The sequence below is a fragment of the Rattus norvegicus genome, chromosome 3, assembly GCF_021556685.1.
Source record: "Rattus norvegicus strain SHRSP/BbbUtx chromosome 3, alternate assembly SHRSP_T2T, whole genome shotgun sequence".
In the NCBI taxonomy this organism is placed as follows: domain Eukaryota; kingdom Metazoa; phylum Chordata; class Mammalia; order Rodentia; family Muridae; genus Rattus; species Rattus norvegicus.
Window position 1 is genome coordinate 140,571,095 of NC_141536.1, and position 23,080 is coordinate 140,594,174.

General features: G+C 50.0%; 1 protein-coding gene across 3 annotated transcripts in view; it reads left to right on the forward strand.

Annotated features, from left to right (window-relative positions):
• The first annotated feature begins 847 nt into the window (after positions 1–847).
• The window catches only part of Srxn1 (sulfiredoxin 1), a 28,857-nt gene continuing 6,624 nt past the window's right edge, over positions 848–23,080 (forward strand). Inside the window, exons 1-6 of one of the 3 annotated variants that reach the window (XM_087651063.1) lie at positions 848–887; positions 5,980–6,186; positions 8,870–9,010; positions 16,706–16,816; positions 17,414–17,441; positions 17,986–18,038. In XM_087651063.1, the coding sequence (XP_087507189.1) occupies positions 5,980–6,186; positions 8,870–9,010; positions 16,706–16,816; positions 17,414–17,441; positions 17,986–18,038 (540 nt within the window). In that variant the 5' untranslated portion in view covers positions 848–887. Of the gene's footprint in view, positions 888–5,734; positions 6,187–8,869; positions 11,296–16,705; positions 16,817–17,413; positions 17,442–17,985; positions 18,039–23,080 lie in introns of those variants that run through there. The other 2 variants (XM_087651062.1, NM_001047858.3) reach the window with 2 other exon arrangements.

A 23,080-nucleotide genomic window follows, 5' to 3' on the forward strand; every position in this document is an offset into this window, starting at 1 on the left:
TTGCCTCTCTTCTCCTCTGACTACAACAGACCGCTCACAAATGGCTGAAAGTTGTTTTTTGTTTTCTCAAAGTTTCAGAAGACAGGAAGTGCTAAATGGACGAGCCATCTTGGGGCTTACTTACTTGTTTATAGACAGCAGGTTTTTACTGTCTCCTCCCCCTAGTGGAAGGAGGGAAGAACACCCCCAAAGTCTCTCTTATAGCACGTTAGTTGGACTTGAACTATTCTCTATGACTCATTCACCTTCCACAAGGCTCACCTCCTGATAATATTGTAGGGAGGGCCAACATTTGAAAGATTTTTGTTTGGTTGGGTTTTTTGGTTTTGTTTTTGTTTTTTGAGAGAGAGATTTTTATGTAGCCCAGGCTAGCTTCAAACTCTATATGCAGTCAAGCCTGGCTTTGAAATCCTAACCCTCCTGTTTCCACTATCAAGTGCTAAGACTTCAGCACAGCCAGTGAGGGCCAGCAGAGCCTCCTGGAGGTGGGGTAATGCAAAGGTATCCTGCTCTTGGTCTAAAGCTTCTAAAACAGCAAGAAAACCTGAGGCTTACTGCTGTGGTGTGCTTGGCTAGCTGCCAAGCAGATCAGGAGACCTCAGGAGCAGAAGGCCACTGTTGAGCTAAACGCATCAACACCTTCCTTTCTTAGGGATTGGTGGGTTATTCAGTCATCCACTGTCACACCCTACTAGATCAAAGCTCTACACAATGGACCACCGACAGTGTCTTTTGCACATCATCAAATCCTTTGTGTCTAGCACAATGCCTAGAGGGTAGCAACCAGTAGCTGGTTTTGGGTGAACTCCACACATTGAAGGCATTTATGATTAATGACTGTAGCTCTGCTTTTAAAAGTAGCTGACTATTTTTTTCAGATGTAGGCATCTGAGTAGAACCTGGCAAGTGTCCCCTCTCTCTCTGCCCTGAGAATTGCAGCTTAGAAGCTGTAACTCAGACTGCCAGCTACTTACTGAAATCTATTCCCTCCTTGCTTGGTAGTGAGAGAACTCCCGTTGAAGTTGCCATTATGAGTAGAGACTACATATCCCAGTTGCCCTGGCAGTCAGGGCGGCCAACCAAGTTGTGGACACCCAAGGGGAGGTATTGCATGGAACTTCTGAAACAGCATCCAAATCAGAGATAGCCACGTCCTTTACTTTTAACAGTCTCCACCTCCTCCCAGGCTCAAACTCACATGAGATGCCTGGCACTGCAGCAGCAAGACTAAACCAAGAAATGTCCTAGACAATTAAAAACTTGGCTTTGAAACAGTGAAAGAGCTGGGCACAGTGGCACACAGCTATAATCCCAGCATTCTGGGAAGTCATACAAGTTCAAGGCCAGCTTGGCTATACAGCACATTCTAGGTGAGCAAGGGTTATACAGTTAGACCTTGTTTCAAAAGCAAATAAAACAAATCGGCAGAGCAGAGGGATGGGCCTGCGCCCACTCAGTGACCAAGGAGCAGTTATCACAGCCCTGGACTGCCGACTTCTAAACGACGACAACTCTTCCTTCCTTCTTCCTTCTCCTTCCTTCTCTTCTTCTAAAGAGAAGACACTGACCTCCATTTAAATCTCTTTTATAAGAAGTCAAACATCATCGGTGTCGACAGCCATGTTCTTGCCACAGACAGTTAATCCCTCCACTGAGTAAAGCCACTCCTAAGGTCCGGGCTGTGACCACATACCCCTGGGTTCATTGTACTGATCCACACCAACTTTCTCTCACTTGCTAGTAAGAGTCCAGACTAAGCCTGGGCTGGTAGTGCATACCTGTAATCCCTCCACTCAGGAGGCTGATGCAGGAGGTTCTCAATAATGACACCTAACAGGAAGACACTGTTCTGAGAACCAAATAGAGAGTCTGGGCTAACCCATGGCTACAAGGAGACCAGTATGGCAGTGCAGACCTGGACAGACCTTCAAGACAAGTTATTAATCTAAAATGCAAACAGCCACTATTTACTGAGCACTTACAAGATGTTGGAGGATGTCTTGCAATATTACCTAACTCCCAGTAATTTCACAGGTTGATGCTATTATGTCCATTTTGCAGATAAGGAAACCGAGGCACAAATGATGGCTGCCCCCAGACCACATAATCTCATATTGTGTGACTTTAAGCTGGGTGGGATATAAATGATAGGTTATGGCAGTGTCACAGTTCTCTTAGCTGAAGTTTAAGTTTCAAAGGTTGAGGCCTTTGCAAGCTATGTGGGGGCCCAGGTGGCAGAGCAAGCAGCAGGAAGAATGTTGTCAGGGGTGTATCTGTGAAGCTCCTGCTAGAGCAACAGGCTGGTTACCACTGATCTCAGAGCGTCCAGAAAGGTCCAAGCCATCTGTAGCATCGCCAACCTGAGCTGGTGGAAGATTGGGATGTTCTGTTCCCATGGTAAACACGACACTGCTGGTGTATGCTGTGTGTGGGCGAAGATCGACGTGGGAGCTCAGGGCACCTGGGTTCAGAGCTGGCAGTGAGTCAGCTGCTGCAGAACATTCTGGCACAATTGCAGCTAAAATCAGAGGGACAGGGCACCGACACCCAGTCCCCTGCTGCATCCTTCTCTTGTCAAAATCATTCTCTCACCCACAAGCCTCATACTCAGCCAGCATCCGCCCACCTACTTAACCCACATACAGGTGACTCAGAGGTGTCTGTACCCCAGCAGGGTGGCTAATTGTCCCCTCTAAAATCACCACAGCCATCCCCATTGGGAACAGACTCCAGGCTTAAACATGGCATGTCCCTGGAGAATGCCAGTCATCCTGTGTGACTCAAGCAAGCCCAATCAGACTAACTAGAGAAAGCGTTTTATGTCACCACTACTGGTGTGGTCTCTCTCTCTCTCTCTCTCTCTCTCTCTCTCTCTCTCTCTCTCTCTCTCTCTGACTGTGAACAAAGGTGGAGTCCCAGTTCACACTGACAGCTATCTTGAGACTGTGAGAAGCAGACAGAGTGCAACACTGCCTCTGTGCCCCACAAAATGCTCTAACAGGCACCAAAGAATAAGGTACTCTTTGGTGTAAAATAAAACAGGAACCAAGAGGCTGGCAGGATTGAGAGGAGGCAAGGGACAGAACCCTGCTGTCCAAGATAGAGAAATGGCAAGCAGGTTGGGGAGGGGCTTCAAGCTGACCTCATAAGCCCTTCACCTCCCAAGCTCTTAGGGCAAGCCACCTGAACATCGAAATGCTTCATAAATCACATCCTCTATCTGCATCATCATCCATCAGCTGAGGGGGGGGGGGCAGAAGGAATCAGGGAACTACAGCCTCTAGCACAAGCGGCTGGCAACCTAATAGACTCACAGTGCGCATCCCCAAGGGGATTAGAGTTTACTCTGGAGCACTTAGGTCACCCCAAATTCCATGTTCCAACAAGAATTAACCGTAACAGAGCAAAGAAAGTACATGAACCAACACATTAAAAATATATTCATCAAGGGACTGGAGAGACGGCTCAGCAGTTGAGAGCACTGGCTGCTCTTCCAGAGGACCCTGGTTCAATTCCTGGCACCCAGAAGAGGCTTACAACCCTCTGTAACTCCAGTCCCTAGAGATCTGATACTCTCTTCTGGGCTCCACAGACACCAGACATGCACGTACCACACAGGCACCCACATAAAATAAATCAACAAGTTTCTTTACGCTAGCCAATGGCTTAAAAAATGTGCATCCCTGGAAGTGCCAGGTAAGTGGTTGCAACAGCACAGCCAGAGGTCTCTGACGCCATCTGTGACATCTGAACTTGTGGGTTTGCAGGAGCTAGCTGTCTAATGTTACGTCACAGAAGGTCTCACTTCATAGTGACAGGAGGTTTGGTCACACGGAGCGGGCGGGGCAGTAAAACAGCTATGGTAGCCATTAAGAAGAGTGTAGGATTTTTGCTCTGGGCCTGCAATATTCCGACCTCTCCACAACGGTTAAGTTTTGACCGGTCTACCAGCCTAAAATGTTTGATTATAGATCAACTTATTTCTGGGAACTTTACGTCACACCTCCTACTCCAGTCATCTAGCTAGGACAGGAGAGCGGCAGATAGCTGTGTGCTTCTGGGCCTTACAATGCTTGTTTCATTTAAGGGTAAAGGGGAAAGTTAGGCTCAGCACCTACAGTCACCCTTGCCCAGGAAAGGGCAGGGCCTGGGTCTCCATCCCCAAAGGGATACAGGATAGCTATTCTGAGTCCTCAGCAGAAACATACCCTGCTACAGGACTTCACTGTCTCCCCGACCCCCTCATTGGCATCTCCCTTCTCTAGCACCTACAGGGGTCACCTCCTTCTGCAGTTGTCTCCTGACAGAGTTTACAACAGGTCCCAATCCCCAGGCTCTCTTAGAACCTTACTGTCCCCTTCCCTAGGCCCTGGAAAGGCTTGTATTGTAAGGGTCCAAAAAATGGCTGAAGGAAGACCCCAGACTCAGATAGGGCAGAAACCAAGACTTTATTCTGCAGAAACAACCAGCATTCAGAGGTCAACCATTCTCCAAAACGGTGACCCCAGACAAAGGCACACAGGCCTTCCTACAGGGAACCCAGAGGAATTCTCTAGAGGGACTAGGTAATCTAAAATTTCATTGGTGGGAGTTGGGGTTGGGGGCCACAGGTGGTCAGTGGTCTGCATTCCTATGGCAGGAGCGTTGAACCATGGGATGAAATGGGGCTGCCCAATGCAGATGACCCATTCTGAGATAGTTTCCCATTTCTGTGGTTATCCCTAGGCTGTTTTTGGGAGGCGGTTTTATGATATTGTTCTGCATTTCATGGTCTGTTCTTAGAGCCTGTGTCTTATGACTTAGTTTCTGGGACTTACAGTCTATTCCTGAAGCTGGTGCCTTACAGCCTTATTTTGAAATCAGGTCTGGTCCTTCAAATGGAGACAACAAATGGGGTTTATGCTGCCCTTTTAGTATCAGCTTCTCGAATGCTACAGAGGCAATGCTGTACAGGATCCAGGTTGACTTGGAAGTGGCCTGTCCTCTCTAGGGACACTCGTTGGAAACCACGTGCCATACTAGGAGGAAGCACAAGCCACAGGAGAGGGGCTGCACAGCTGTTCATATTGGATACTTGCTGTGTAGTAAGGGATTTCAGCGATTTTTTGGTGGTGGGGTTTTTTTTTTTTGTTGTTGTTGTTGTTGGTTTTTTTTTGTTTTGTTTTGTTTTAATTGTTTTGTTTTCTTTCCCTGAAGTGGACCTACTTTGGGGAGGACCTTCAGTAATCACACCTTCTTCTATTTCCTGGATATGTTTTGAGGGTTTGTGACACATGGAACTTCAGGGCAGAACTGTACAGAAACAGCACAACTCAAGCACAACTCTCTGTGGTGAATTCCTGTCGCTGAGCCTAGATGAGCCTGCGCTGGGATCCAGAGCGATCTATGGAGCAGTGTTGCCGGATTTGGGCCTTGGCTCACCCATTCATTAGCTCCATACCTTGTCTGTGTGTGTGTGTGTGTGGGGGGGTGTTTCATAACGTTTCTGTGCTTCAGTTTCCTTCACTGTAAATGGAATTAGTATAGCGCTCAGGTAGCAGAGTCGCTCTGAAATGTGAGTAGGTCACCACACTTGCTCTACTGCGTGGAGGCCACTGTTCCCAGCTCCCACTGAGAGCCGACTCATCCTCGCTGGGCAGGTCTGCCCGCCCGCGTCCTCGCCTCTGAGGGCCTGAGTCACCACGCTGTGCGTCACCCGCGCCTCTGCTCCGCGACCTGCAAACTCACCCTGAGTCAGCGACCCGACGCGTCCATTAAGCGCATCGCGAGGGGGCGGCGGGGCGCCTCAGCGGGCAGCGGGCAGCTAGAACAGCGTGGGACGTGGGGCTCTGGTCGAGCGGAGCGGGGGCCGATACATCACAGCGTGAGCCGAGCCACTCGGTGGGGGCAAGCGCAGAACCGTCGCCCCCCCGCGGCCGCACGATGGTACAGCCCGGCCGGGTAAAGAGGCCGGGTGGCGCTGTCCGCCAAGGAAGCAATATGGGGCTACGCGCGGGTGGAGCTCTCCGGAGGGCGAGTGCGGGGCCTGGGGCGCCCGACGGTCAGGGACCCAGTGGCGCGCAAGGAGGCAGCATCCACTCTGGCTGCATCGACACTGTGCACAACGTGCCAATCGCCGTGCTCATCCGGCCGCTGCCGTCGGTGCTGGACCCGGTCAAGGTGCAGAGCCTCGTGGACACGATCCTGGTGAGCCCGCGGAGCCTACTGGCCCGCGCGAGGGAGAAAGAGAGGGCGCGCGGGTCGGGGTCATTGATCTGCGGGAGTTAGGCTTCACCTGTGTGACCTTGACGGACTGGCTGGGTCTCCCTGGGCCTTGGATTCCTCACCTCACTTGGACTTGGCCATAAACTAATGATCCGTGACGCACATACTCAAAAGTGCTGCGGTCACCCCGGAGCTGATTTTTGCCTCTCAGAGCAGCTCTGTGAAGTAGCTGCTGTGCCATCTGTACAGAGGAGAAACCGAGGCACAGGAAGTTTGTTTGTTTTTGTTTTGTTTTGTTTTGTTTTTCAAAGCAACCTGCTCTGTGCCAAGTGCTTACACGATAGTACAGTGAGACTTTACACCCAGACATCCTGCATATCCTGATGTCTCTTTTGGCTTTGGAGTTCTTGGCAATGGTCTGGGTGTGTCATGTCTGTTGGGAGGATCTTGTCCTACCAGGAAGTGGGAAAGGACAAAGTCAGTCTATCGTGGAAGGAAGGTCCCCTCAGTAACTAGGCGTTAGAGTTTGTGTCAGGTTAGGCCAAAGATAGGATAGGATGGCTTCCTATCCCTTCTTCCAGATTCTTGAGCAGTGGGCCCTGAGACACCTCAGGATGTTTTAGTCCCGTCTTCCCATGTGAACTTCCCAAGAGCAGGGATTTTGCCATCTTGGCAGTTGCCTTCAAGCTGTGTGGGAAGGGGATATAGCCCGGAATGCTCTCTCAGCACCACTTTGGGCAGACTTTCTCCACCGCAGGAAGGGCTCCCATCACCTCCATTTTGGCCATTATTTTAGCTTTTGTGTGCACGTGATGCTAAGAATTGGGCTCCCCTGCATGCAGGCTTTGGCATGTTCGGCAGGAGCACCGCCATTGTGCTGCATCCGTACCTTTTTATTCCTTCGAGCATCTAATTCTGTAATCATTCTGTCTTGATGTCAGGGTCTTCCCAGACCACCCTATTGGGTTAGGCCATCTGTGACCTCATAGACACCTGGGTGCCCCCAGCATATCTGGGATCCCAATGGATTTTAATGACTAGTTTAGACACCTCTTTTCTATGCTGCCACCGGCTCTGGAGACAAGGACTCATCTTCCTAGACCACCTGAATATGTTGCCACAAACGGGACTGCTTGAAACAAGACCCAAGTCCAAAGCTGTGTTGTCCTGAGGTTTTTAAGACTGGGTGTGTCTCAATATAGCCTAGGCCGCTTGAAACTCATCGTCCTTCTGTTTCAGTCTCCCGAGTACTGGGGTTACAGGTGGGCTCCACCAGGCCCAGCTCTTTTGTTGAGTTAAAATAAGAAACCAGCCGGACTGTTCTCTTGAGGCCTGAAGGGGAAAATTCACTTCCCCGAGTCTTAGTTACTTTTCCTTTTGTGTGACAAAACATCCTGAGGAATGCAGCTTAAGGGTAAAAGTCTTCTTTTGACTGACAATCCATTATGTCAGAAGATTCCCGAAGGCAGGAGCTTGAGGCCATTGGTCATGTATCTCCAGTCAGAATGATGAGAAACCACTTGTACACAGCTCTCTTTCTTCCCTTTATACAGTTCAGGATTCTAGCTTAAGGAATGACGCCACCTACAGTGGGCAGATCTTCTCGGCTCAATTCACCTAACCAAGATAATCCCCCACAGGCATGCTCAGAGAGGCCCACCTCCAAAATCATTCTGGGTTTCATCAAGTTGACAACTGAACCCCTTAGCTAAGGGCCTCTCTCCCATCTTCAAAGCAGAAGCATCTGGTGGAGTCCTTCCCACCTTGGGTCACTGTGTCCTCTTTTGTCACAGCCTTCTGCTTTCAGGGAACTTGGTGATTCCATTCAGTTAGCCTTGGCAAAGCAGGGCAATCTCAATTTTGGGAGCCTTAAAACCCACTTTCTTCAGCAGACTTCCACTATGTTAGGTGGGTTTCACAAGTCCTAAAGGTGAGGAAGTGGGCATCCTGGGGGATCATTCTTGAGCCCACCCTCTGCCCTGCCTCCACCACAAGGCCTGCCAGGTGCAGCTGCCTAGGGCCACTCTTTTTATGCATCACCTCCCTGACTTCCACCACCCCCCTGCTGGTTGGACTTTGGAGGCCATCTGCACAACACAATTCCCTCCCTGCTCTGCAGAGGAGCCATGGTTCAGGCACTTGGGCTTTTAATCTAAACTAGTCCGTATCTGTAGCTTCCCAAGTCCTTCTGTGCCCCTTGTCACTTCAGAGAGACACATGGGTCTCCTTCCTGGCTTGTCGCCTATGAGTCTATCTTCACAGCATTGTCATTTCTTCCTTCAATCTGCTCCTGGGACCGAAACCCTGTCAGGGCGAGAATGTTCTTACCTCTTGGCTGTGCTGTGGTCCCCCCAAGTGTGGGCAGTGGGCACAGGATATATCATTAACACGCCTCTAATAAATGCTCCACAAGTTTTCTTGGGGGAAGCCCATCACTGCCATTCCAGCATCTGCCATTTCTCTGCCTGAAATACTCTTGGGACTGATTTTCAAGCTGCCAGGGTACCACCCACCAGCTTTCAGAACCAACCCCTAGGTGGCTGAAAGCCTGCTGCTCCTGCCAGCCCGAGCCCCCTCTCTGTAGGAGCTCCACTTGGCTTAACAAAACGTCTTGCCGGTTCTCAAGCACAGTGCCATGCTCTCACCCTGTGACCCTTCTTTCTAGGAGGACCCTGACAGTGTGCCCCCCATCGACGTCCTCTGGATCAAAGGGGCCCAAGGCGGTGACTACTACTACTCCTTTGGGGGCTGCCACCGCTATGCAGCCTACCAGCAGCTACAGAGAGAGACCATTCCTGCCAAGCTCGTGAGGTCTACCCTTTCAGACCTGAGGATGTACCTGGGTGCATCCACACCAGACTTGCAGTAGCAACCTCCTGATACCCCACTCCCGCCTTTTCCACACCAGCACCACTTCCTGGTGCTCAGAAGACACCTGCAGGCCCCCGTGGGCAGACGTTATAGAAGGAATATGTTCTTTTCCTACTTAAGGAGGGGTGTCTGCCTCTTGGTGCCTCTGCACTAGCCCCCAGGGACTAGCTCCCAAGAATGAGGGGGTTCCGTTCTTCAGTCTATGAAAAGATAACACGGCCTTGACCCTGATGGAGTACCAAGAGGAGGAAGTAAGAAAGATGGACTCGGAGACAAGGACTCTCCATTTTACTCTTTATGATATCTTATCACTACATGAACTAGGTACTAGGAAGTGAAGGAAAACCTAGGTCACCGTGGCTTAAGTGAGAGACGCTTGTTATCCGCATAGCCTGAACCCTGGAGCAGGTGACTAACACAGTATTATATCTAACGGAGTGCCGTATCAATGCTCAGTGAGGGCGGGGCCTCCTCTCAGTAATCTCATTGCTCCTTGCTTCGTAGTCACAAGATGGCTGCTGTGTTTCTAGAAATCATGTCTGTTGAGAAAGAACCCCGATAGACCAACTTCTGTCAGAAAGGAAAACCTCGTTCAGAGGTTTGCACAGTCGCCTTGGTCTGAGCTGGCGACCATCGCCACTCACAGTTGCAAAGAAAGCAGACATTAGGAAACGTTATCACAGCTGAGCGTGGCTGCCTTGTTCATTCCCTGGAATCCTGGAACAGGCCCTTTGCTCCCTGCAACACAATTGGGGATCCCATTGGCAGGAGAGGGAGGTAGCCTTTGCTACGAAACAAGCCATCCCCAGACTCAACAGCTAACCAAGTATTCACGTACCCGTGATTCTGTGGGTTAGCTAAGCTCCTTTGAGCAGCTCTACTAGTGTGGCCTGGTCCTGCTCATGAGCCCAGTCACTTCTCACTTCAGCTGGGGCTGGTTAGGCTGGGGTCACCCAGCCATTGTAGCAAGTGTTGGTTGCATCGGCTTGGTTAACCTTGTTGCCCCTCTAGCAGGTCAGAGCAGGCTTATTTTCATGATGGCCTCAGGGTTCCAAGGGAGAGTAGTAGTGACTGAGCAGGACCTGGGGCGGTGGCTCGGCTGTTAAGAGCACTTACGTGGTGTTATGACACAGTCATCCCTGTTCCAGATGACCTGATACCCTCTTCTAGCCTCTGTGGACACAGACATTACACATGTGAGAAAAGCACTTTTTTCTTTTTTCTTTTTGAGACACTGGGTTTTTCTGTGTAGCTCTGGCTATCCTGGAACTCACTCTACAGAACCAGGCTAGCCTTGAACTCAGAGATCTGCCTCTACCACCTCCTAAGTGCGGGTGTACTACTGTTACCCAGGGACATTTTTTTTTTCAGAGCTGACTGAACCCAGGGCCTTGTGCTTGCTAGGCAAGCGCTCTACCACTAAGCTAAATCCCCAACCCCTGACTTTTTTTTTTTAAAAGGTGACAAGGTTTCTTCAGCCCCGGTGCTAGGACTGTGTCTCCACTGGTCAGTTCATTCCTTAGATTTCAGGGGTGCAAGTGGACCCAGCTCTCAATGGGAGGAACTATAAAGAACGTGGGGCCATCTTTCATCACAGATGAATCTTGGTGGACAAGAGACAGAATTTCTCACTCCCACACATAAGCACTCCCGTTCACAAGTTTATTGATAAGCACACAGAGGGGCCAAGTCAGCCTTTAAGTAAGGTTCTTAAAACCTAGAAGAAGTCGTGGCACGGTGCCTTCTAGAGCTGGGTACCCCACTCCAAGGATGATTCATAAGCAGAATGAGGTGGATAACGGGGCATTCAGAGGGGCTTCCGCAAACCCAGAGTCCACAAGGCAACGGAAGCAGCAGGGTGAGGTGGCACTTGCTACGCTTGTCATTTTCAAGCCTCTGTCTTCCCAGCTCAATAGTGAGGTCACCAGCTTCCCCACCCACTGAGTGTCCCAGAGAATGAGATTGAAAGGAATAAAGTGTATTGTGGTGCTGGATTGATTCTTAGGACCAAACAGAGACCAGGGAGAGAAAGCACTTTAGCAGGTCAACCAGGACTCATACTGTCTGGGTCTTAGTTACCTTCCAGTTTGTAATCATATCTCTGGGGTGGGCTGGATGAAGATATATGGGAACCCTTTGGTCTCTGCAACTTTTCTGTGAATCTAAAGTCATTCTAAAATAAAAGTTTATTTAATTAAAACACACACACAATGCAATGGCTTTAACCTAGCATTTTTGGTTGTGTTTGATGGGCCTTACTGTCAAAGCTTCAGGTCTGAGGCCTGGGAACATGCATTTCTAGTAAGTTCTCAGAAACAGCTGGGAGCCCAGAAACAGTTTTAGACCGTTCTCTGGAACAGCTGCTACTCAAGGAAAACAGCTAGGACTCTAGTCAGATAGCACGGCTTGTCTTTTTGTGCTGGGCCCTGGACTTGTCCAGGGTACTTGAGCTCTGGACCACCCTGGCAGGAGAGTGGAAGAGGGCATGGTTCTCCAAGCAATCAGATGGGCTCTAGAGTCCTAACTTTGTCACCAGTGTCAGGAGAGCAGAGGATTTTCTTGCAAAGTGCTGGGCCAAAGTAACTGCAGGCCATGTATCCCACCTAGTAGGATGACTCCATTTAGAGAACCGCAACCAGCAGTCCTCAAGAGGATGCGGTGGAGGTCTTTTAAGAAAGGCAGCTGGGAGCAAAGCACGGCCCATACCAGTACCCAGCCCTGGAGAGGCTGAGACCAGATGACAAATTCAGGATCAAGATCCTCATGAGTAGCATAGCAAGTGCCAGGCCGTCCTGGAGAACTTAGTACAATCCTGTCTCTACATAAAAATAGAAAAGGGCATAAGTTGTAGTTTAGCTGTAGAGCACTGACTGGCGCGTTGCGTTCAGTTTTCAGAAAGGGCAGGGACAAGAGGAAAGGGGAGTGGGGTCAATTAGGACTGAGCTGCATTTCCTTCTTATACCAGCAGGTGGTGCTGCTTTCCTGCTCCTTGAGCAGAGCTGCGGCTTGAGGAAGGCCCTGCCGGAGCTGTAGGGCATGGCTGAGGGAGGGATTGTGGTTTCAGGTCTGAGGAGATTTAACTGGAGTCAGGCCCTCAGATACTCATCCTCATCCTGCCTGCCCTATACTTGTACCTTAGGGATGCTGGGTTCATCTACAAGAAGTCCCTCCAAAAAATTTTCTGGGTTCTCATGTGTTCCTTCCCCTGCCCTCAAGAAAGGCAGTGTGTTAGGGGTCCCTGAGGCTCTGTGAGGCCCTGGAACCAACCCCTCCATGGTAAATTTAGATTTTAATTTCTCAGTTTATTAAGATGAGTCAGTAGTTAGTGAGTACATGCCTATAATCCCAGCACCTCAGAGGCTGAGGTATGAATATTGCAATTTTAAGGTAAGCCTGGGCTATATTGTGAGACTGTCTCCCCTACCCCCCACCCTCAATAAAAAACCCTAAAAGATATTAAAATCTCAAATAAATATTTTCAGTTAAAACACTAGGAGCGGGGTTGGGGATTTAGATCAGTGGTAGAGCGCTTGCCTAGCAAGCGCAAGGCCTTGGGTTCGGTCCCCAGCTCTGAAAAAATGAAAAAAAAAAAAAAAGAAAAGAAAAGAAAAGAAAAATGACTAGTTAAAACACTAGGAGCGGGCTGGGGATTTAGCTCAGTGGTAGAGCGCTTACCTAGGAAGCGCAAGGCCCTGGGTTCGGTCCCCAGCTCCGAAAAAAAGAACCAAAAAAAAAAAAAAAAAAAAAAAAAGAGCACTGAATGCTCTTCCAGAGGTCCTGAGTTCAAATCCCAGCAAACACATGGTGGCTCACAGCCATCTGTAATGAGATCTGATGCCCTCTTCTGGTGTGTCTAAGGCAGCTATGGTATACTCATATACATTAAATAAATAAATCTTAAAAAACAAACAAACAAAACCACTAGGAGCAGGCTAAAGTTCATGGTGGGTCCTAGACCTGGCTGCCTCTTTGGTCTTTTTAGAGTCATGAGTTTTGGCATATTGCTCTTCCAGAAGTCTGCCTGATGAGTACATATTCATGCACGCCTAGAACACTGTGTGTGTGTGTGTGTGTGTGTGTGTGTGTGTGTGTGTGTGTGTGTGTGTGAGAGAGAGAGAGAGAGAGAGAGAGAGAGCACGAGAGAGAGCACACGTGTGCGTGTGTGTGTGTGTGTGTGTGTGTGTGTGTGTGTTTGTGTAGGGGGGGTGGTCAGGATCAACATCAGGTATCTTCTCAGTCCCTCTCTGGCTTTTTTGAAAGCTTGTCTATTATTTAAGAATTGTGTGTATCTGTGCATGTGCATGAGTGCTGGTGCCTGCAGGCTTGAGGAGTGTTGGTGACAGCAGTGGATGCAGGGAATTGAGCTGCAGTCATCTTGGAAGAACAACACATGCTCTTAGCCACTGGACCATCTCTCCAGCGCCCCAGCCCTTTTTAAAACACTATTTCTGTGGTGGCAGCACTCTCAGGCTGGTGTCTACTCCGTAGCCTCTTTTTCTAAAGACTTCCCCCATCCCCATCTGCCGTTCTCTTTCTGTTTTATTTTCTTCACTGGTCTCTGTGGTCTCCACTGACATCTGCCTTGCCCACTAAAATGCAAATCTCGGCGGTCTTCCCTGATTATCACTGTAAGCCCTGCATCGAGAGGCGTGCATAGCGCATAGTAGGTGCGCATCAGACAGCAGGTGAGCAGTACATCCCACACGAGGGAGCCCATTCTTTTTTATTGCTGCCTGGTATTCCTGGGTATGACTAACCATGCAGCAGCCGTTCTCCTGCTAGGGGACGCTTGGGAGTCCATTGGCTGCCTGTGCAGTGTGCAAGCCCCACACCCCAAGTTGTGTTCCATCAGCAAGGCACCTAGAAATGGAACAGTCTAGCAGTCCTGCTCAGTTTGTCCTTATTGGTGACCTCTCCAGAGGGGCTGTTCCAAATGCTGCCAAGACAGAGCCTGGGGACTCATCTTCCAAACTCCAGCCCTGCTTTTGGACCATGACCGTGGTTAAGAACAAAAGAAAGCTATAAGCCCTTCCCACTAGCTAGGCAGCTTAAGACAACCTGTAATGTCCTCTTCTGGCCTCCAGTCGCCTGTACTCCCATACACATACTCAAAAACAAACATACATATAATTAAAAATAAAGTACACTTTTTTTTTTTGGTTCTTTTTTTCGGAGCTGGGGACCGAACCCAGGGCCTTGCGCTTCCTAGGTAAGCGCTCTACCACTGAGCTAAATCCCCAGCCCCTAAAGTACACTTTTTAAAAAAGAAAGATACACACATTTTGGCCACTTTCTGTGGCTTCCTAAGCTTGACACACAACTTTGAGGGTATCTGTACCCAGCACTAACAGAACGTCCAAGAGAGAGCTACAAGCAGGGTGCAGATGTAGGGCAAGGGACTGAATGGACTCTGTTGCCAACTGCTCAGTCGGTGAGGATGCTCAGAGCCCGACCAGCCTGCAGAGAGACTAGCCTCTCTGGGTGGTCCCGGCACTGCTACCCCGGATCCCAGAGCACCAGGCTTCAACTGGCCCTTAGTGCCAGTGCTGGAAACAGCAGACTTGGTCTGGGGCCTGGGTCAGAGGAGACCCTAGGAGAGGCTATGACTACCCTGGCCTGGAAGGGGCCTGAAAGACATCCAAACTTCATGGTGGGCATACCAATCACACCTGCTTCCTGGTTGGCCCTTCCATAGAGTAAAGGATGCTGCCTACATCCCCAGACCAACGGCCCTAGATATGGACAGGACAGACACGACCTTCCCTGTTGTACAGATCCGGAAACTGAGTCCCAAAATAAGCAGTCACCTGCCTGGGTGCTTCAGCTGGCTCCGCCCCTTAAGGGGGCCCATGGAGGCTCCCGCCCTGGGGCCCCATCCTGAGCCTGACCCCCGGCTTTGCCTGACAGATGACCTCAGCTGCCGCCAATCCATTGGTTCCAGCTCCGGGGGGAGGGAAGAACAAAGCACGCTTTGTGGCCGGCTGTCCCCTCGCCCGGCGCGGCCGCCTCCGGGACCCCCTCCGGAACTCCCGGCGACGCCCCCCGGCCGACAGCCGTGTAATGTCTTCCAGGCGCTGGCTCTGCGCACAGCCACGGGGCCGCCTCCGGGCTGCTCCCAGTCCCTGAGCCGTCTCTATGCTGAATGCTGGCCCTGGATACCAGGCAGGTGTAGCCACCTGATAACTCCGTGCACCAACCTTCACCTTCGGGTTACCACTTTTGGGTAGGAAACACAGAAACTGTTGGCGGTGTCACTATGGCTGCTGTGGCTTTGTGGCTAGTTACTTTAGATTCACAGTTCTGGGTTCCAGTGTCTGTGTCACTAACTAGCCACCAGCTTTTGTGAGCACCATCCCTTTCAGAAAAGTAAGAACCACTAAGTGCTTACTATGTGTCAGTGGCAGTGTCGGGTACTAAGGTGCCTTTAAATGTCAGAGTCATCTTGGCAGGTGTAGTTTTTAACCTCCATTTAACAGAGGAGAAAACCCAGTTTCCAGCTGCCAGAATCCGTTTCCTAGTCGATCAAGGGAGGCTGTAGTATAGGATGTTCCCCGCTCCACAAGAAGCTGTCCTACCACTGTCGTAGAAACACATAGCTGGAAGCAGGTGCCTGGTCTGAATGGATCTATCCAGAAACCCTGATATTTAGGACTCTTAGTGAAGGATACAGCAGCCGTTGGGAATTATAGAAAATCCAGAGGTTCCGCCCTGACCCAAAGACCTCCCTTAAGTCACAAGTGTACAGCCTTTCTGTGGCACTAAGCAGTGGAAGGGCGTGGCCTGCCCGAGGCCACTGAAAGGAACCGGAAGAGAGGCCAAGGTTTAACCCAGACGAAGGACCATCATGACCATTCAGGTAATGTCAGCAGATGAAGAAGTATGATCGGGATCTAGGTGGAAACAGGGTCTTTCCCGAAGCTGGGACTAGATCTAGGGAATATGGCTTAGCCCCATTCCGTAGGTAGTGCCCTGAAACACTCAATCAAGGATGGGGCACAGTTCACAGGAGCACAAAGAATGGGAAAGTAAAGAAAGTTCTAACAACCCAAGAAGAAACGGGTATGATTAGTCCAGATCTGTAATCCTAGCACTAAGGATGCTAAGGCAGGAGATCGAGAGGCCAGCAGAGGCTACATAGAAACACCTTATCTAAAAAAAAACCCAACCAAGGTTGGGGATTTAGCTCAGCAGTAGAGCGCTTGCCTAGCAAGCGCAAGGCCCTGGGTTCGGTCCCCAGCTTAAAAAAAAAAAAAAAAAAAAAAAAACCAACCAACCAATCAACCACACAAACAATAAAAAACTATTTTTGTGATAACATCACAGGGATTTGGAGGGCTTGCTGGTGCCTTTGGGGATGCTCTTGAATTTCTGAATGTTTGCTTTGTCTTAGATAAAAGGAACTGGGAAATAAAAGAGCAGGAGGAATGTCTGGCTGGCCTGTGTTGGGCTGTGGGTGGGTGGGTATTGAGAGACCCCGCCCTCCTTCAGATCCAGCTGTGAGTGACTGCTCTCCTTTTGCTACTAAGTATCTCACCGGACCCAGGGCCTTTCCTGCAGGACAGCAGTGTTGCAAAGGGATTCTCTGTCCCCTTGTTGTGTGCCTTTTCATGTTTTTTCTGTACTTCAACAGAGTTTCCTGGGTTTGTTCTCCAAATGGGACCTTATGCTCTTCACAAGGACACCAGGAAGCAGGTGCAACGGCCACCTCAACCTTGCAGACGAAAACCCAAGGCTCATCCAGGTGATGTCCAAGAGTCTATCTTGGGAGAAGTCCCTTGGAAGCTGATCTGATTCAACCACAGGCTTGAGTCTCTTGTAGGTCTCTTGCTCTAGGAAATGCCCAACAATTTGGAAGTAGAGGGATCTTCCATTTAATTCAGTATGCACGAAGTATCTACTAAAATTTTAGTAATTTCACATGGCCTTTAGACTGAAAGTGTTTGAGGATCACACTTAGAAAACCATTCTAGACTCCTCACAACAAACACTCTATGACAGCCCTCCAGCTCATCCATTCCAGACAAGTTGGTTGCCTCATAGGCTTCCAGACCTCAGAGCCTTCGAAAGTTCCCTCTCCTCTCCTCTCCTCTCCCCTCCCCTCTCCCCTCCCCTTTCCTTAGAATGCCCTTCCTTGGAGTAGCCCAACTTACCTGAATCTTTTAGTTCTCAGCTGATACTTTTCCTTCCTGGAGAAGTTTCTCTTACCTCTCTCTCTCTCTCTCTCTCTCTCCCCCCCTCTTTCCCTCCCCACTAGCCACTCATTTCTTTTCCTTTCTATTTCATATGTAGCTATATTCCTAAGCATCTATCCTTGATCTCTTTCTTGTTGTCTCTCCAGGATGTAAGCTCTGTTCAGTCAGAGCCTGGTGGGTAGAATAGCAAATACCTGAGATGAGCACCTGGGGATGAAGCATCTGAGGTGAGCACCTGGGGTAAAGCACCTGAGGTGAGCACCTGGGGATGAAGCATCTGAGGTGAGCACCTGGGGTAAAGCATCTGAGGTGAGCACCTGGGGTAAAGCACCTGAGGTGAGCACCTGGGGATGAAGCAGCTGAGATGAGCACTTGGGGTAAAGCACCTGAGGTGAGCAGCTGGAGTGAAGGACCTGAGGTAAAGTACCTGGGCTAAAGAGCCTAGAGAAGAGCAGGTGAGAGTGTGGGCATTCATTCAGGCTGCTCCTAGGTAGAAGGCTCAGTTGAGGACTTAACTCCGTAAGACAATCCTGTGAGCATACTGTGAGGAATTCTCTGATTGTTGGCTGATGTAGAGTGACCCATCCCCAAGCAGGTAGGCCTGGGCTATATAACAAAGGTCGCAGCACATGAGCCAGAAACAAGCATGTATGCAGTGCTCTCTAGGATTCTTTCTCTCTCTCTCTCTCTCTCTCTCTCTCTCTCTCTCTCTCTCTAGGGTTTCTGCTTCAAGCTTTTGCCTTGGCTTCCTTGGTGGACTGTAACCTGAAGGTGAAATAACCTTCTTCCCTAAGTTGCTTTTGGTCATGGTGCTTAACATAAAAACAGAAAGCAAACTAGAACAAAGGCCCAAGGGAAGGTAAAGGTGCTTTGCCACCAAGTCAGATGGCTTAAGTTAGATCCTGGGCAGAGTGGAGGGGAAAACCAACTCTCACAAACTGTTTTCTGACTTCCACATGTGTGCCAAAGCCTATCTGTGAGCAAGTTGTCACAGGCAGTCACTCATGGTTCTCTCTCTCTCTCTCTCTCTCTCTCTCTCTCTCTCTCTCTCTCACACACACACACACACACACACAGAGAGAGAGTAGATAAATGCAATTTTAAAAAACGTTTTAAAAACACACACATACATACAGGCAGGCAGTGGTGGCACACACCTCCCAGGAGGCAGGAGCAGGTGGATTTCTGAGAGTTTCAGGCTAGTGTAGTCTCCAGAGCAAGTGCCAGGACAGCTAGGGCTACACAGTGAAACCCTGTTTTAAAAAAACAACAAAAAAACCAAACAAACAAACCCCAGCCACACACTGTCAGCACGGAGCACTCCTCTATGTAGGCATGGGATCGATTTGTGTTTCTGTTACTGCGACTGTCTAAAAAACATAGGTTTTCTATGTCTTGATTTTGTTTTAAATGTTTTAGTTTCTGTCTATTCACTTACTAATTAACTCCAAACTTCCCTGTGTGGTGGACATTCTTTGGGACTTAGGCTGTTCCCTCAGAATGTCTATACTGCTGTTTAACATTGTAACAGGAATCTGACTTCTAAATTTATTTTTAAATTATTTATCTATTTTTTAATGTGTGTGTGTGAGAGAGAGAAAGAGAGAGCGAGAGCGAGCGAGCGAGTGAGAGAGAGAGAGAGAGAGAGTTAGTTTATGTTCCCCACATGCATGCAGAATCTGAGGAGCAGAAGAGGCATCAGATCCCTTGGAACTGGAGTTACAAACAGTTGAGAGCTGCCATGTGGGTGCTAAGAGTTGGACCCTGGTCCTCTGGAAGAGCAGTCAGTACTCTTAACTTCTGATTTGTCTCTCCAGCACCCAGACTACTATGTTTAAATGCATATATTTTAAAGTCACTTCTGCGTGTTTGGTTAGTTGGTTGGTTGGTTGGTTGGTTTAGAGACAGGATTTGTCTCTGTAGCTCTGGCTGTCCTGGAACTCATTCTGCAGACCAGGCTGGCTTGAACTCACAGAGATCTGCCTGCCTCTGCCTCCCCAGTGCTGGGATTAAAAGTGTGCACCACCAGCCCACAGCTAAAGTCACTTTTGAAGTGACTTTATATGTAACAAAATGTGCCCCTTTTAAGTATTAGAAAACACTTTCATTTCTATTTATTTAGTTAGTTTATGCATGCACCATGCGTGGCATATGTGTATGCATGCCTGGTGCGCCGCATAGGAGGTCAGAAGGAGGTGACAGAGCCCCTGGAACTGGGGTTATGATGATTGTTAGCCACCATGGGGATGCTGGGAATTGAACCTGTGTCCTCTGGGAAAAAGCCAGTGCTCTTAACTGCTGAGCCATCTCTCTAGTTCCAAACATTGTGACAGATTTACACAGCCATAGGACCACCATGCAGTCAAATGCAGAGCATAGAGGTTACTCGTAAGTCTGTAGTGAAGACCTCTAAATCCCTTCGCCAGAATATACGGAAGGGTGTGGCTCAGTGGTAGAGCATTTGCCCAGCATATGTGAGGTTCAGCGTTCAGTCCCCAGCACTACTACTTTAAAAAGTACCAGAGTCAAAGGTCAGCTGGAAAGCTCTGCCAATGGAAGTGGAAGCCAGAATCCTGATCACGTCTGTCATCCAAAATATAACAACACAGGAACAAAGCAGAAGCAAGATGCACAGGGATCAGATCCTAACAGGATAATGTCTGCGGAAGCTGAGAGCTGAGATGAGAGAGCACAAGAGCCTCAGGACTGCAAGCCTTAGGCAGACAACATGGGGTGGAGGTGAGGGTGGTGGTAGGGGAAATGGCCACTAGGTCACCTCCTCCTGCACAAGCCTGATGACCTAAGGGCTGGTGACAGGCACACAGCAGCCCCCCAACTCTGATCTACTGAGTGGGGAGCTGTAAAAACGGAAAAGAGAAGCCTGGAGCCTTACTGGTGAAAAGCACACCGTATACCTTGAGCCCCTGGGGTCCACTTAAGAAGGCTGGGTGGCACACACGTGCAATCACAGTGCTGAGAAGGAAGGGACAAACAGATTCCTGGAGCTTGCTGGCCACCCAGTCCAGCCAAATTGGCAAGCTCCAAGCCAATGAGAAACTGTCTCCAAAAAATAAGGGTGATGGTTCCTAAGGCATAACAACCCAGGTTTACCTCTGACCTCCACATGAACATGCACACACATGGGCATGATACCCACCGACACACATACAAACATACATGCAGACACACACAAGATGCAAAAACCCATATGTCCCCTGCGAGATCATGAGCTGTTGCTCTAGCAATTTACTTGGGTTAATCAAGGAAGGCTTTCCAGAGGAGGGGGCCTCTGAGCAGGGATTTGATGGAGTGCATTCTCCTTCTACTTACTGGATAGAGAAATGGAAGCACAGAGTGGTAATGAAACTTGTGCAAGGTCACACAGGAGGAAGAGAGAAACAAGGGCTGAACAGAACCCAGGACTCAGAACCCAAACCCACCATTTCTTCCAAGCGCCAGGTGGGTCCTAGAGCTGCAGGCAAGAGGAAGCCTGGGGAGAGACTCCTAGCCAGAGTCTGGAATCCATTTGCCAGGTCATCAGTGTTTTCCCAGGGAGAAGTGGGAGGCCCTGGCCTGCCCACTCCCCCAACACCATCTGTTCCCTGTTTATTTATTTATACTTAAGTCTCACCCTTCAACCCTGCTGGGGGCACCAAACATACCAGTATCCCTGCAGAGAGGGGCTAAGGGGACAGGGACTGTCAAACCCTGCTGGAAGAGGCAGGGACGACTCATGCCCAGCTTAGGTGTCCCTGCCATGCAGCTGCTGTACCTTACTTCACGCTTGAGGCCAGCCTGTGGGCTTAGAAAGGCAGAGCTAGCATAGCATGGTGGACAGAGCCCAGCATGACCACGATCAGCAAGGCTGTTGTCCAGTTCCACAGTTCTGTGTCCCATTTCATCTCTGCAGACACAGCCTGCACATCATGGAAGGTCCACCAAGACCGAGCCCCTGAGCCCTCCCCAGGCTCCTCATCCCAGGCCTTGTATAGGTTAGGGATGCTAGTGCTCTGCCTGAGGTCAAGACTGTCCTCCGATCCACCTCTCATCTGCAGGGAAAGCAGAGCCACATGAAACATGGGTTTCATCTCTGTCCCCCCACCCCAGCAGGCTGCCCTGGAAAGCTGGCACTGCTGCCTGCCATAATGGCATCAAATGCAAACTTCAGGAAGCTGGGCCCCGCTGCTCATTGACACCAGTGCACTAAAGGTCTAGCCGGGAAGAAGGCTCAGGCTGCCCCGGGGCTTCTCCATATTCACCCATTCCAGCCTGCTACATACAGCCTTCCTCTGCCTGAACTACAAGGCCAGAGGGGCTTTCCTCCTTCCCAAAATGACATTTCCCCTGGTCCTTTCCCACTTTGAGTTTTCCCCTACTATGGCTGTCATCCTCTCTGTTCCCAGTGTGCTTTCTGGGAGTGTCCCCACCAGTTACTCCTGCTGACCCATCCTGTTTCACAGCCCTTCTTGGAGCCTACAGGAGTTCCTGCATGATTCATTGAAGCCTGTGTCCCCTTTCCTGCTCACACTGTCTAATTGAGCCTTCCTCTCCAACTGAGGTTCCTATCTTCAGGCAACCCCTGCTCAGTGTCCCCTCTGGATTCAGGGGTCCCATGGTACCCTCAAAAGTCTTCTTGGAGAGTCATGGGACATCTGCGCAGACCCTCATTCTGGGGTCCACACTGCCTTGTTGAAGCCATGGGAGTAAATGTCTGCAAAGTGAAGGAGAACTTCATATGGGTTCACTGCGGCTGGGGACTTCCACAGCTGGACAGGAAACTGCAAGAGGAGTCCTAAGAGGCCAGAGAAGGGAGGAGGGGACATTTGCTCACCACACCCCTCTGCCTGATGGGCCCAGTTCCTCTTTATTGCCCTGGGGAAACTGAGGCTGACGAGAAACTTCCATCGACCAGAGTCTTGCAGAAAATCTACACTGGTTTGGAACCTAGGTTTACCCCACGTCTCAGCTACTTTCAGTCATATACCCAGGCCTTCCAGGGCAATAGAGAAAGAGAGAGTCCACTTTGTGCTGCATTGTGCTGGTCTGGTGAGAGGGGGAACCAGGAACCTCAGAGAGAACGGGAACTGTGGGGAGATCAGGCAGGTGTCCAGGGTGCTCCGTCCTACCCTCCTCGGTGCTCCATCTCCGACCCCAGTGGGCCCCCGGGACCCCGCAGTGACTCCTCATCTGGCCTCCATGTGCTCACCCTGCACCTGAGTACACAGGCAGGCCAATCTGTCTTGGACTGTCAGAGGATCAATAGGACTCCCAAGGCCAGCACAGCAGGGCGCTGGAGGGGAGTCCCTAATGAAAGCCAAAAAGGGGACCTGGTGGGCACAGCTAGGCACAAGAGAACAGTCAGGATAAGGCTGGGCTCCAGGCTGCAACCAGCATGATGGCAAGGGAGTCCCTAGAATGTCCGGTTCTCGGTGCTAGGGCCTGTGGGCTCCTTATGTGTGTGTGTGGGGGGGGGGTGGGAAGGGGTAAAGCAGGCTGATTTCCAGGTTCCTGTTGTCTATGACCTTGAAGACCTGTCCCTTACTCTCTCTGAACCTCAGCTTCTTTATGCTTGGTGGTGACGGGCTGTGGCTATAGCTTAGCCGGTAGAGTACTGGTTTGATGTGTGAGGGCTTCATCCCAGTAAGAAGGGCCAGGGAGGAGGTTGCACTTTCTGGTATGGTGCCACAGGGGGATCCTGAAGGCATATGCCAAATAAGAGGTCTCGTTTTAGGTACAAAAAAGGAAAAGTCAGGGGTTGGGGATTTAGCTCAGTGGTAGAGTGCTTGCCTAGCAATCGCAAGGCCCTGGGTTCG